This window comes from Callospermophilus lateralis, chromosome 7 (genome assembly GCF_048772815.1).
Source record: "Callospermophilus lateralis isolate mCalLat2 chromosome 7, mCalLat2.hap1, whole genome shotgun sequence".
Taxonomy (NCBI): domain Eukaryota; kingdom Metazoa; phylum Chordata; class Mammalia; order Rodentia; family Sciuridae; genus Callospermophilus; species Callospermophilus lateralis.
In genome coordinates, this window is record NC_135311.1 from 100,231,223 (window position 1) to 100,243,273 (window position 12,051).

At 45.8% G+C, this 12,051-nt stretch overlaps 1 protein-coding gene across 1 annotated transcript in view; it reads left to right on the forward strand.

Moving 5' to 3' along the window:
- Plpp3 (phospholipid phosphatase 3) overlaps nucleotides 1–12,051 on the forward strand; it is an 80,861-nt gene that overhangs the window by 47,364 nt on the left and 21,446 nt on the right. Inside the window, exons 3-4 of the mRNA XM_076862393.2 lie at nucleotides 6,108–6,388; nucleotides 6,798–6,855. Of these exons, the coding sequence (XP_076718508.1) occupies nucleotides 6,108–6,388; nucleotides 6,798–6,855 (339 nt within the window). The remainder of the gene's footprint in view (nucleotides 1–6,107; nucleotides 6,389–6,797; nucleotides 6,856–12,051) is intronic.

Sequence of the window (12,051 nt, forward strand, 5' to 3'; positions counted from 1 at the left end):
TCAAGAGGCTGAGATCGAAGCAGAAAGCCAGGGGCACAACTTCAGGGAAGAGTCACATTTATGGGGTGGAAGCCAGATGTGGAAACTCAAGAAGAAGGAGAAATTTCTAAATTGTTATTTAGAAATAACAATAACAACAACAAAAAGAGCAATATTAAGGAAACTGAGCAAATTCAATGTGAAAAAAGGAGTGCAAAGTTGTGAGCAGGCAATGTCGCAGAAAGAACAGCCAGGAGACTCTCACACAGACTGCAGAGCTGGTCACCCAGGAGCCTATGGCTCTGAGTCCCTGACTTTTTGGAAAATAATAATGCTCCATGCTTCAGACTGTTTTCTTCATAAGACTTGTGTGATCAAGTCAGCCGTTGCTGATTCCAGACATAAATATTTTCTGAAGATTCTGTCTGGCCTCTTTGCTGCCCAGGTTCTAGATGGTGGAGTCTTGTCATTATCTACAGAGCCTAGAAACTCCTCTGATGGCCTTGGCCAAATCTATGTCCTCGTTACCTTTCCCATACCGCGAGGCACTGATCTCCTGCCAAGAGGCTGAAGATGACCAACTGACAGAGGAATCAAAGATGAAATTTCTCATCGATTTCCAGTTACGGATGAGACCGTACTGCATTGCCCTCGGATGAGCAATCAGCTTCAGAGAAAATGTAGCTATGCTTCTGTCTCCAGGCTTAGGAGCAGGACCTTGAGACTGAGAAAGAAACTGAGATGATTCTTCATCATCAACGATTTGTCAAACAACTCTCCTATGAGTGGAAAGAACTTCATCCGCCTACGTAACTGAGATGTGAAAAATAACTCAGCCCTCTGTGGTCAGCAAGGTCTTAGGTGTGCAAGGTCATCTATGTCTGTCTGTCTCTGGAGACTCTGCTGCCTGCCAGGGCATCCAGGAGACAGCCAGCTTGGCACAAGTAGTTAGAACCTTTTCTTTTCTTTTTTCTTTTTTTTTTTTTTTTTCCCCTAGTACTGGGGATTTAACCCAGGGGGGATTAACCCAGGGTGGCTCTACCCCTGAGCTGCATCCCTGACCCATTTTATCTTTTATTTTGAGACAGAGTCTTGTCAAGTTGCTTAGGGCCTCCTGTGATCTTCCTGCCTCAGCCTCCAGAGTCATTGGGATTACAGGTCTGGGCCACCATGCCCTGCCATGCCTTGTTTTAGATTGGGGGTGACACACTGGCCTCTCTGTTTTCACTTATAAAGTGTCAGTAATAATATAGTAGTTCATAGGGTTTTGTGAGAAGCAAACAGAGTAGATATAAAAGTGCTTTGTATTAAAGCAGATTAGAATATAGGGAAGCTTGTCCCTCAAACTCAGCAAGGGAAGAAGATGAGTTCTCAGTCTTTAAAAGAGAAATTGTTGGGACACTGCAAAGACGTTACCTTTCTTGGGGTAATGTCTAAATAGAGTAGAAAGTCAAAAATAAAACAAGATGGTAGAGTGGGTTATCCTTTCTGCTTTGGCTTTCTTTCTTTCTGTTTAGTTCCCCTGAAATAGACATTCTAGATGAAATGGTCAAAATCTCGCATCATCTGCCGGATGTGGTGGCGCATGCCTGTGATACCAGTGGCTTGGGAGGCTGAGGCAGGAGGATCGTGAGTTCAAAGCCAGCCTCAGTAGTGAGGCCCTAAGCAACTCAGTGATACCCTGTCTTTAAATAAAATATTATAAAAAAGGGCTGGGGATGCAGCTCAGTGATTAAGTGCCCCTAGGTTCAATCCCCACTACCAAAAAACAAAAACAAACAAAAAACCCAAAACAGTATTATAACATCCATAAACACTTTTTGCTTCTACCCTGGAGGGGCAAAAATTCCAAACTCTTCAGGTTGGAATGCTCTCTTTCAAGGAACTCTTGGAAGTATCTTGGAAGAGATATTCCCTAGGAAGTATGTGTTAGGTTTTTTGGTTGTTTTGTTTTTCTTGTCTCCAGTGGAAGGAGGAAAAACACACACACACACACACAGTTTTGGGAGGTGTTAGATGCAAGGCAGTTGGCATATCACCTTATTGAAGATGCAGTCCTGCTAGGCAGATATTGTTAATCTTATTTTATAGGTAGGGTCTGTCTCCTAAACCCAGAGAGGTGAAAAGTCACTTGGCCTAAAGTAACAGATGGGACTCAGATTTTTCTTTCCCAAATCGGTGCTTCTCTCACCACCCCATGTTCTGTCCTTTCCAAAAAAAAATCGCTCCTAAGTTTCTTCAAATTTCCTTTCCAGAACAGTTGAGTATTTGTAAATATGTGGGCAGCTGAACTCTCTTTCACCAGAAGAGACAGGAAGAGCAGCTCCCCACTCCAGGAGACAGGGTCCCCACCAACTGCAGCTGCTGGCAGGCAAGGACGGGTCCCGTTCTGTCCCCTCCTAGCTGAACTGCTGTGCTTCCCCACTTTATGAGTTTCCAGCCTCTGTGCCAAGGGCTTTAACAGGCAGGTAGGGAGAAGCCCCGCTCGCCTGGCAGCCTGCCACCACCCCCAGATCTGTGGCTGGCTGTTCCTGAAAGGCCTCCACATTGAAGGCATTTTTCTCTGCAGTGAAATTTACATATCAGAGCCTTGCTGACTGAGGCAGAAATGAGGGCCCTGGGGGGTGGGGACAGAGCCTTTGGAGGGGGCAGAGGAGGGAAGAGTTCATTTTATTACCCAGGAATAAAAACATTGTGAGTAATGAATAAAGTCCGAAAGCTATAAATCTGGGACTCCCGCGTTCAGTGTGTAACGTGTCGGAGAACAATTTAAGCCTTCGCCTCTCCCGTAGGCTAGGTGCGGTGTTTGGGCTGCCTTTCACAGCCCGAATTTCATTAAATGGGCTTTTAAAGGTTAGGATTACAAGAAGCCAAGTCCGGCTGGTTCATAATGATGATTTATGGCTGTGTTGCCGACTCCCCGACCCTTCTGTACGAGGGGATAGAGAAAATACATAATTTGTTGCTCATTAACTCCAAAATCTGTCAGGGCTGCCCCAGAAGCCATGTGGTCCTGGAGTCATGTGTCTGCTAAATGGCTTCAGCCTGGCCCTGTCCTCAAACGCAATTGCTGTTCTTCCCGTGGAAAATGGTTTTAAAACATTAGAAATAATAAACTTCTCTTGATGGAGACTGCTGGGGGTCTTTGCATCTGAGAGAGAGAATACCTGGACTTTTCCTCTTAACTCCACCATTGACAAGCCTCACATCCTTCAGATCTACCCAGTGCTTAGAATAGATTTATCTTCTTTGCAAAGTTGCAGACCAAATGAAACTCAAGTGCAGAAGAATTCTAGTAAGAGACTGCTGTCAATGTCCTTAGGAACCCGAGGTGCCAGGAAATGCACTCCTTTTTACCTCTTTATCTCCCCAGGAGAAGAGAAAGGGTTTTAATTCACAATTTACTATTTGAAGACTGAGGCTGTGATGAGGGAAGTTGTAGAATGATGGGAGTTTAGAGCTGGGGACAGCCCTTGAATTGTCATTGATCCCTTCTCCCCGAGGTGACTGAAGCGGCAAAGTGACTCACCTGAGATTAATCATAAGTGCATGTGAGATGTCAAGGTGCCGCAGAAACCCACGTGTCCTCTCTCAGCATCAAGCTGGAAATCATGCTGGTGGCTGCTCAAGCAAGTCCCTTAGAAACAGTTTCTTCATCTGAGCCAGCAGCTTTGGTTCTGGGAACTCGGGAGCAATCCTGGGGCAGGGGTGGTGTCCGGGCTGTGGTTCTGTTTTCCTGCCTGTGCTGTTATTCATAAGCAACCTTCCTCTGCTGTGGTAGTACCTTTGCCTGATTGGGAAGCTTGTGGTGGAGGGAGGCCCGGAGAGTTGAGAATAAATGTCACTGCGGTGATGAGGGGCTAAGTCATAGAATCCAGTGCCATGATTTTGCAGATGAAGAACCTGATACCCTGAATTCACTCAAGGACTGGGGACACCACCCCTGGCCACTTGACTCCTTCAGGGTTCTTGCCTGCGTATAAGACACATGAGGATGATTTATAAATAAAGAAGAATGAGAAGGTAGGGGAACATGATTGTGGAAATCAACATCTGGAACTCGTTAGCCTGTAAGGTTACATAGGGTAAAAGTGTAAACAGGTTCAAAAGGGGGTTAGATCATGAACGGGGGAAAGAATGCTGGACAGGGAGTCAGTGCACCTGGGTCTAATCTTTAGATGTGAGTTAATTTGGACCTCAGTTTCTTCTGAACATAATGGTCCCTTTCATTTCTGACTTGCCATGCTTCTCGGATTTTAATCTTTGCAACGTGTTATCAAAGGGCCCTTGGTAATGTTCAGAGGATATTTCCAGTTTCTCAGGGAGGAGCTCTAGGACCCCTCTCCTGCTCCCCTTTCATTCGCTCCTTCAGTGACAGTCTGTGAGCACTTTGCAGGGTTAGATATTAGTTGTCCTGTCTCAGGGGATGGTGAGGCCAGGATGCTGGTTGGACTAACCTCTGCCCATGTCCCCGTCATAGAGAATCACGCTCAACATGACCTGGGAAAACAAAGTGGCGCTTACAGATACCACCGTGTATCAACGCAGCCTCTCTGTGCCAGCGTTTGCAGTGGCAGTTACTGTTCTCACTTCTGCACCTGCTGGTCCTTGGGACCAGCTGGTGTTTCCGTCCTACATGCTGCTTTCTTTCCACAGACTTTGGGGCTCTTGAAGACCTTGATCAGACCTCATGACACCTTCCCCCAGTGTAAAAACCTAACGGGAGCCTTTGCAAAGGAGTGCCCGGATATGCCAGTCTATTGCTTCCCTTGTGGTCATGAGCGGCTCTCTGCTGGCTGAAAGGGCAAGTGTGGCCCTGGGAGGAAGTGGGAAAGGATCTCTTGTGGTGAGCGATGAGTTGACCAGTGCTGTCCTCAGGCTGTGGTTGCAACCAGGAAGTGGCCACAGCTGTGCTGTGGAGTTAAGGGGAGCAGGCTGTGTGGTGTGCATCACCAATGTCAAATAGGTCCTCTGATATACAGACCTATGCACATTCACCTTACTGAGCAGAGCTGCCCCGGTGTTGCACGGAAGACCAGGCGGTTTCAGGCAAGTAGCAGACACCATGGGACGGAGGAAGGTGTGCAAATTTAGACACATTTGCTGACCTTTGCGACCTGAGGAGACAGCACAGGCTGACTCTGAGACATTCATGAGCATCAAAGGCATTATACTGAAAGTCTCTTGATTTTTAGACTGGTGTTCCTTTTGCCATACCATACTTCTGAAAAGTAAAATGAAAGCATCCCTTTCTATAACTTGGTGCATTTCCCATCCATATTATTATTAACCCATTGTTATTGTGAACCCACTGCTCTGCAAAGGTGAGAAGCATCCACTCATGGAGAAGGACTGGGGTTCAGGGAGGTCAGGTCAGTGCTATGGACACCAGGCAGGTGGCGGAGCCTGGATTCAGACTCAGGACCTGCCTGGGGGGTACTCACTGCTGTGTGCAGAGACCCCCACCACAGTATGATGTTGGCACTGGGGCTCAGGCCCTGAGCAGAGTCAGTGTTGGTGACACTTTACTCCAAATCCCAGAGACTTCCGAATCTTCAGGTCCCCTGACATTCTGGCCACCCTGAACCATGTCCTTGATTCTTCATTTACTTCTTTTTTTCTGTAGCAGAGCCCTTGTGTCTGTCTGTCTGTCTCTCTCTCTCTCTCACACACACACACACAATTTTCCTGCCTTAACCTCTCGAGTCATTGAGATTTTCTCAAATACATATTTGATTATAAATGTTTTCTTGTTACAAAGTATCATGTGACCATGTAGGATTTTATTTTTTTAGATATTTTTATTAGTTATTGATGGATCTTCATTTATTTCTTTGTTTATATGTGGTGCTGAGAATTGAACCCAGCGCCTCACAAATGCTAGGCAAGTGCTCTACCACTGAGCCCCAGCCCCAGCCCCATGTAGGACTTTAAAAAAAAAAAGTGTGATTATTCCTCTGGTGCATATTTGTGTTTATATACTTCTTACATAGAAAACTGGGCTTTTATAGATTATAACGGGTATGTAAATACTGAATATTCTCCTATGTCATTCAATACTCTTTACACTATCCGTTTTGAAGATGGGTCTTGATATACTGCCTAATCTGCTTCTTGTTTCCCTTTAGATCATCACAGGAGAATTCTACCGGATCTACTACCTGAAGGAGAAGTCTCGGTCAGCAGTTCAGAATCCCTACGTGGCAGCCCTCTATAAGCAAGTGGGCTGCTTCCTCTTTGGCTGTGCCATCAGCCAGTCCTTCACAGACATTGCCAAAGTGTCCATAGGACGTCTGCGCCCTCACTTCTTGAGTGTCTGCAATCCCGACTTCAGCCAGATCAACTGCTCCGAGGGCTACATTCAGAACTACAGATGCAGAGGCGATGACAGCAAGGTGCAGGAAGCCAGGTGAGGCGCCACCTCAGCACTTCCCGATGGCCACAGCGTGCACCCCTTCAATGCAGAGCAGTTCGCAGAGCACCCACTGAGCACCTGTAGTGCTGGGCTCTGGTTTCGATGGGTGAATAAGGGCCCAGACCCTATTCTTGCAGGATTCAAGATTGAGTCACATGATTGAGACAGATATGTAAAGAAACCATTATGATACAGCATTGCTAAGTCCATTCATTTATTCTTTCTTTTATTTATTCATGCGTGCCTGCTATGTTCCAGGCATGTGTCCAAAGCACCACCACAGATGCAAGAATGAACAAGACACAGTGCCTGCTCTCAAGGTCACAGTCTAGGGAGGGAAGACAGACAAGCGAGTATCAGGGATGTGAATATGCCCTTTCATGGCCCTTTCTTGCTCTTGCAGGAAGTCCTTCTTCTCTGGCCACGCCTCCTTCTCCATGTACACTATGCTGTATCTGGTGGTAAGTACCTACCCTCTGATTAGCACCGAGTCCAGTCCTGGCTTGAATCCCTCAGAATCATTAGGGACAGACTTCGCTGTGAAGTCCTGGAAAGAGAGGTTTGCTAGGAAAGTTAGGTTTTATTCTGGGCTTGGCCACTGCCTGAGCAGAAGTCATTTTATTTTCCAGGCTTCTTCCATTTTTTTTCACATAAAAAATAGCATCTGCCATCTTTCTTGGTAAGGATTGCGAATCCATTTTGAAATTATAAAGCGATGAAGACACTCATATGCTTTCATGGTACAAGCCCTGCTTTCTGGAAATCCATTAACTCATTTGATCCTTAGAAAATAACCTTATGTTATAAATAATATTCTCTCTGTGGTGGGAAAAGATGACTAAGTCAGGCTCAGAGAATCCACCAAAATTTGCATAAACACCAGAACAGCTGCTCAAATCCAAGCCTTGTGATCCAGCTCCTCCCAATATTCCCTATATCAGTTCTCCATTCTCCTTAAAGATCATCATCAACATCTGACCACAGAGAGTGGTTTTGAGTTTTACTCAAAGCATCATTGAGGACACCTGGCCTCCTCACAGCACTGTCAAGTACAGAATCCTTATCCCTATTTCTTGAATCCAGAGATGAAGGTCCTGAGAGACCAAGGAGCACATTTGAGATTCTTCAGCCAGGGGTGGAGCCATGGTTTGAATTCACAAGCTGCCCTTGCCCTGGCTACGTCTGCCCTGATTTCCTGGGATGCCTGGGCGGTACAGGAGGAGCACCCTCCTCTCCGCAGCTGCCTGACAGCAGGCTGTTTGTTTTTCTTTGTCAGTTAAGTTTGGTTTTCTTTGCCTTTCCTCTCCCCTCAATGAGATCTGTGTGCCAGGGCACTTCCTGCTTCCAGCTGCCTTGGTGGAGTTCAGGGCGAGAAGGTGTTGAGAAGTCAGACAGAGCGCTCGGAAGAGCATTAGCTGTTTGGAAAAATATCGTTTTGATTTCAACTTATTTAAAAAGCATAATTAGGAATTGGAAAAACACAACAGAGAGATTGTCTCGTTCTCTTTGGCTTCCCCCTGTGACCCCCCACTCCTTTCCAAGCCTGGAAGCCCTGGCTTTCAGGTACCTAGGATACAGAGCTTAAAGGTGGCCCCAACCTGTGAAAACATTACCCCTGGATCTTTTATTCATGAACAGCACTTCCTTCCATTCTTTTTGTTTGTTGGTTTGTTTTTGTTTTGCCTTTAGAAAAGATAATTTAGCAAAGTATTTATGTTCCTGCTGCATGTGTATATTTTACCCAGAGCTGGAAGCAATTTTACAAATGTAATTTCAGTGTTTTGTAAAAGTGCTTAGAAGAGTTGGGTATGGGTTCATTTTTTTTCTTTTTAATGTTCCTTCATTTTATTCCAAGAGAAAAACATTGGATTATTTTGAAGCCAACACTGGGCAGGATGTCCTTTACAGCTGCCCCAAAGGTGAAGATGATGTTTTGGGGGAGCCTATTTTGGGGGCTCCCGTCACCAGGGACTGTATCTAGCTTATATGGTAACATGCTGTCAGGAGTCTGATGTGTTTTGATTTTCCTTTTTCTGGAAACAAAGAAACCCAAATCTAAGAAGTAACAAAATTCTGCAGCCAGTAAGAGACAGAAAAGCTACCTGAAGTTTAGTCTTGAAATGACTCCACATTGTTGTCTATTCTTTCCATTATGTTGTGCTACAAAAACCAAAACCAAACACAGACAAATCTCATCAGGATAAGCTTGGGGAAGATAACCTCTTGATCCTAACTCCAGTTTCAACTGAAGGAGACTTGCTTTTCTACACAACTGCTTTAATGGTTGAGACGTCCCTACCCTCTCCACCAGGCCCATGTACCCCACTCCACCATCACCCCTTTACCAGCTGAGGTTATGGCAAAGAGTCTCTGTATAAATCATGAGCGAGGAGTGATTTTCTGTCTTCTTCTTTCCCCTCTTCCTCTTTCTCTTCTTCCCCTTCCCCTTCTCCTTTTCTTTCTTCTCCTTTTTTATTCTTTTCTTTTCTGTATTGGGGATTGAACCCAGAGGCACTCTACCACTGAGCTCCATCCCCAGCCCATTTTATTTTTTATTTTGAGAAAGGGTCTCCCTAAGTTGCTGAGGCTGGTCTCTCTAACCTGTGATCCTTATACCTCAGCCTCCAAAATTGTTGGGATTACATGCATATGCCACCATGCCCAGCTATAAGGAGTGACTTGAAGATTTATTTGCATCTCTCTGAGGGAGGAAAAAATTCTGACACCTTCCTATTGTTTGAAGGTAACAAGGAAGAAAGGAAAGAAGGGAGGGAAGGAAGAAAGGAAGGAAGGAAGGAAGGAAGGAAGGAAGGAAAGGAAGAGAGAGGGAAAATGAGATGAGACCCTGATCCCCCATCTCCTAAGCCTTTTATCACTCCTCCCACGTCGTCATGCCACAGTGCACACTCTTAGCAACTCTTGGGAACATGTACCCATTCAACATTTACAACCCTCAGACACCCACATGTACACGTCCTTACATACAACTCGTTTTTACCTGTAAAGTCACCTTGGCCTGAAACAACCTCTGAAGCAAAAGGCTAAAGATGAGAGTGGTACTGTTTGCCAGGGTGATGTGACACAGAAACCTCATCCCTTATAATAACCAATTTGCAAAGTTTTGTAAAGAAAGTTCCAAGGCACTGTAGCTGCCTGTCAGAGGAGGCGGGAGATCCAGTTAGAGAAGCCCTTCCACCCTCCCTGATGCTTTTATGTTGTGTTTCAGGAAGTGCAGGAGTTGGGCAAATGGACCCTGGCCTCCTCCAGTAAGCCCTATGCTTTTGCTAATGTGACCTTGAAGGGTTGGGAGACCACTTCTGAACATACAGAGAGAATCCAACAGGCATTACTATAGAACCAGGAACCAGAAGTGGGGGATTAGCTTAGAGACTTGGTGTACTCATCTATCAAGTGGAGATTGTCCTGTCTGTTCCACGGCGTTCTTGCCACTTTTCCTACCTGGACTTCACTTTCCTCATCTGTCAAATGAAAGAGTGGGATTGGATGGTGTCTACATATCTCATCTCAACATCTCTGTGGTTCTATTAGAAAGAGTTTTTTTTTTTTTTTGGTCTGTGTGTAGTGCTAGGACTTGAACCCAGGGCCTTGTGCATGTAAGGCAAGCACTCTATCAACTGTGTCCACTTTGCAAGAGTTTTGAAATGCTCTCTGTGTTAAAAAGAAGATGGGAAGCTCTCAGGGACAAACACCTACATTGCATACAGTTTGAAGACAGCAGGAGACGAGAAACACTAGCCGGCCCCACTCCTGCAGCTGCCATCTATGGCCTCCCTGGCTTTGAAGGGCACTCCATATTAGGTTTTGATTTGCAAAATGGGTAGCTTGGAAAAACCATGCCCCAAACACCAAATTATATCTGGGCACAGAAGCTTAAGGATGAGGTTAAGGTTTGTTAGATATTAACGTAAATTCGAATATGAAAAACCCCACAGCATCTATAAGCATAAATTTTGCTTCCTGCCTCTGAGCCTTGGCCTGTACCCCAGGGGACCACATCTGGATTGGTCCTGCACCTCTATGTTTAGGGGTTGAGGATGACTTGGCTGTCTGGATAAACTAGAGGGCAAATCCCAAATCATGTAGCACACCTGGTGTCTCCTCTTGTACCAGGTGCTCTGCTACCTTCTGGGGGTACTGAGATGAATCAGACCCAGGCCCTGCCCTGAAGGAACCCACCTATGCATCGAACATTCATGATTTGTCAAGTGTTTAGTGAGTGACTATCATGCACCAAGCACCATGATAGGAGTGGGGAGATGGAGATTAGTAAGGAGCAGTCAGCCCTTGGAGAGTTCAGACTGGAGGCGTAGGTAGACAATAGCAGTCTGATGCATTGTGCAGAAGGGGCAAGGGGATGTGTACTTTATCATGGGAACTGTGGCATCCATGCTAACCTGGAACAGCAGGTGGCACAAGCCAAGGAAGGCTTCTGGTAGGGTTGGTCCCATGAAGACAGGAGACATTAGAAGAACTTCTTGTGTGCAGGTGAAAGGAGGATAGTGATTTGGAGGATTGGCTTTGATGGCTGGAAGGACACAGGGAGTGGTAAGGCCCACTTGAGAGTTGATCACCAGCCTTTCCCCAGCTGCTGTGTTTCTCCTTCTAAGTCTGTCCCTTACCCCTTGCCTTTCCCAGGTCACTTTTTCAGAGAACTTTACCCGACCACACTGTTTAAAGTGACAGCCCATCCTCCTTTGTAGCCTTATTTTACCTCTCAGTGTCTAACCAGGTGACCTGTTATATATTCATTTGCTTGTTTGTCTCCCTCAACTAAACTCTACTAAGTTCTACCAGGGAGAACATTTTTTTGTCTTTTGAGTCACTATCGCATCCCACTCCCCAAAGCAATGCCGACACTCAGTTAAGTACGAGGTGAACATCACATGAAGGGATGAGTGAATCCAGGCCGTCTGGTGCTCAGAGGCTGCGCTCCTTTCCATTCCAATCAGAATTTTCTTTTGCCTCCTCATCACTGACCGATAGACCACAAAGGGCCGATGTGGTGTGGGGAAGACCCTTTCTGCCACTGCTGAACACTTGACCCATTGGATTTTCTGTGCTGCCCCATGAGAACTATTGATGTGTCAGAGGATTTGTTGGGTACCAAGGAGACAGGGAAGGGGCTGTCCTCTGCCAGGCATGTTCTCTAGCCTGTGGTTGTTAGTCATTGAGGTTTTGTTCAATATGTTTGGAATCCCAGAGCATGGGATCTGGTGTGCCCATGAGATGTACCCACACATACTGGGGAGTGTCTGTTGAAATCCTTTGCAGGAACAAGATTGTTGTTTCCAAGGGAAATAAACCACTGTATCAGATGTTTTTCCTCCCTAACTCATCCATCCCTCCACTCCTCCACTCCTTTACCTCTTCATCCATCTATTCATCCATCTATTCACCCATCCATCCATCTATCCATCCATCTGTTTCTGAGCATTTGTTCTATGTCAGACCCTGAGTGAGTACCTGGGAACACAGAAAATGTTCATAATTTGGTGCAAAGTCATAAAAGTAAATAGTTGCAGAATAGTTGGAGAACTTTTCTGATTCTGGATGGGAGGGGATGGAGCATGAGGTAATGCTATCACCTCTGCTGGGAGCTGGTCTACATCAGTTCACAGACGCCACCTTTGATTAAG